General features: G+C 40.1%; 1 protein-coding gene across 1 annotated transcript in view; it reads right to left on the bottom strand.

Annotated features, from left to right (window-relative positions):
* LOC106883367 (sorting nexin-33) overlaps nt 1–2,923 on the bottom strand; it is a 154,226-nt gene that overhangs the window by 8,854 nt on the left and 142,449 nt on the right. Inside the window, exon 12 of the mRNA XM_052969796.1 lies at nt 131–208. Coding sequence (XP_052825756.1) covers nt 131–208 — 78 coding nt within the window. The remainder of the gene's footprint in view (nt 1–130; nt 209–2,923) is intronic.

Here is a 2,923-nt window from a genome sequence, read left to right on the forward strand (position 1 = left end):
CCCCATACACCCCATCAACCCTTAAAAACAAAATGAGATAGGGGTGGCGGTGAAGAAAAATATGTACCAGTAATTACCATGGAGAGAAAATAAAGATCATAGAGGAGAAATTGAGAAAGTTGACACTCACAAACCAGATCGTCAGAAGCATATGTTGTAGCCATGTTCTTAAAAGCACCACCAATTTTCTGATATTCCCTTTTGAAAGCTGAAATGAAAGATAAAAAAATGAATAAACATACAAATAATATGCATGTGTGTGTATACATGCACACATATGTATGTGTATATGTATGCCTGTGTGTATGTGTGTTGTAATGTAAGAATTTGATAAAAAATATTGGTTTCAAATTTTGGCACAAGGCCAGCAATTTCAAAAGGAGGGGTAAATTGATTACATTGATCCCAGTGTTCAACTGGCAGTTATTTTATTGGCCCTGAAAGGATGAAAGGCAAAGTCGACCTCAGCAGCATTTGAACCCTGAACAAAGACGGACGGAATGCCACTAAGCATTTTGCTTAGCATGCTAATGATTCTACCAGCTCACAGCCTTTGTCGCATAACCAGCCCACTTAAAAAAGTACCTTTGAATCATCAGGCAACATGCTGTGCTTGAGGAAACCTATTGAGTACATCAAAATCAAATCAAACCACAATCAAATGGAAATTGGAGCTGTGACAGATGCCAGTGCCACCTGACTGGCTCTCATGCTGGTGGCGCGCAATAAGCAACATTCATGCATGGATCGTTGCCAGTGCCACATGACTGGCTCCCCATACTGGTGGCACACAATAAGCACCATTCATGCATGGGTCATTGCCAGTGTCACCAGACTGGCTCCCCATACTGGTGGCATGTAAAAAGCATCATCTGAATGTGGCTGATGCCAGTGCTGCCTGACTGGCTCTTGTGCCAGTGGCAAGTAAAAAGCACTATCCGAACATGGTCGATGCCAGCCCCCTTGCCCTAACTGGCTCCTGTGCCAGTGGCAGGTAAAAAGCACCCACTACACTATCAGAATGGTTAGGAAGGGCATCCAGCTGTAGAAACCTTGTCAGATCAGATTGGAGCCTGGCGTGGCCTCCTGGCTTGCCAGTCCCCAGTCTTACCGTCCGACCCATGCCGGCATGGAAAACGGATGTTAAACAATGATGATGATGATAAGACTCAATACACTGAGTATAGTGAATAGATGAGTCTATTATCTGAAAGCTTGGCAGTCAACTCAGAGTTTTGTCCCAGGCAGACTTGCTATGAAGCAAGATATTTCTCCAGCAGCCGTCTCAATAAAAAAAGTAGCATTACTTGTACTTTCTGGCACAAAATCAAACTGCATCCCATCTATTTTAATTCTCATTCTAATCAGTTGACCTATAAATATTTTCAGCAAGTTTTCGTAACTGACAAAACAGTTTCATACGTCTGTAGTTTCCTGCCTCCTTTGCCCTTGTGGCAGTTAACAATTACTGCTGTTATGTCAGTCATTAAACATGACAGCCTCCTGTACTACCTGAACTACTATGCAGGTGATTAGCCTATGTCCTACTTTACCAGACATTTGAAGCATTTTAGCAATAATCCCTGATGGACCTGGTGCCTTCACAACCTTCATATCCCTAATTGTGCAATCCATCATGCTGCAATTATGCAATCAACTCAAATGGTTGCTTTCTCTCTCTGTTGGGTCAACTTCATGTCAATAATCTTCCTGTTGTACATTCTCCTCATTCAAAAACTTTTTGTAAGAAGGATTAAAATCACTTTATACAATGTCTCTAAGAGCAAAAACACCTTTAGCAATCTGTAAATACTTCTTCCCAGATGTCCTAATTTCTTCATTGCCTACCAACCTACAGTAACTCAGCCCTCTGATCTTCCCATCTAACCTCACATTTAACCTCTCTTCTTGCAACTTGTTATGGCTTTTTTGCTGCTTCCATTCTTCCTGTGTTTGAAGCCTGGCTATTAGCCTTTATGGTCCTGGCTGCAGAGCTTATTCCACCAACATGTTATACTCTTTTTAACAGAGATCTTGCACCACCCACAGATCTGATTACTCATTCAGTTGTATCTTCCTTCTCCAAATGGTATAAGTATTAATGTTACAATAGTACTCAGTATCTAGAACTAAAGCTAATTGAACTGTGCACACCCAAAATATAAATATACAGGAAATAACAAGATATTGAAATGAAATCTGTATGAGACTCCAAACTTTGAGATCTCAAAGTTTCATGTGTTACATACATAGTCATCAATTGGGACACATTCTTATAATCATGTATATCCAGTTTATATAAGCACAGAGTTAAGTCTTTCTCTTAAAAGAAAAATGCAGCAGAAGAAGCAGACATAAGTTTTATACAAGCAAACTCAAAGACTAATTTTAAATCTATAAAATTTACAAAGTATTATAGAATGGAAAAGTGGTTTACAAATTCAACTCATTCCTGAAGGCTGTTTGTCACCTGAAATGTTTGTAAAGCAAGACTATTTTTCCTAAATTAGACTAAAGCACCAAAGCAGATCAGAAAGCAACAGGATACAAGAGGAAAGAAAATAATTATTTGGTGACAGAATGGTAATGAGTATTATTTTAACGCCACAAAGAAAGAAAGATTAGGAAAGGACCAGGCCTCAACACAAGCTCAAATGAGCTTATTCACCGATATACAAACAACCCATACATTTACCTGCTCCCTCATCATTGCTTAACATCTGCTTTCCATGTTGGCATGGCTTGGATGGTTAGACTGAGGACTCGCAAGCAGAGTTTGGTGTCCAATGAAGGAGAGGTTGGCATGGATGTCAGTCATTGAATTTGGTTCGATTTCGATTTCACTTGCCTCAACAGGTCTTCGCAAGCAGAGTTTAGTGTCCAATGAAGAAGGTACGCATAAGTGAGCTGGCTACAACCCTGG

This window comes from Octopus bimaculoides, chromosome 7, assembly GCF_001194135.2.
Source record: "Octopus bimaculoides isolate UCB-OBI-ISO-001 chromosome 7, ASM119413v2, whole genome shotgun sequence".
NCBI classification, from domain to species: domain Eukaryota; kingdom Metazoa; phylum Mollusca; class Cephalopoda; order Octopoda; family Octopodidae; genus Octopus; species Octopus bimaculoides.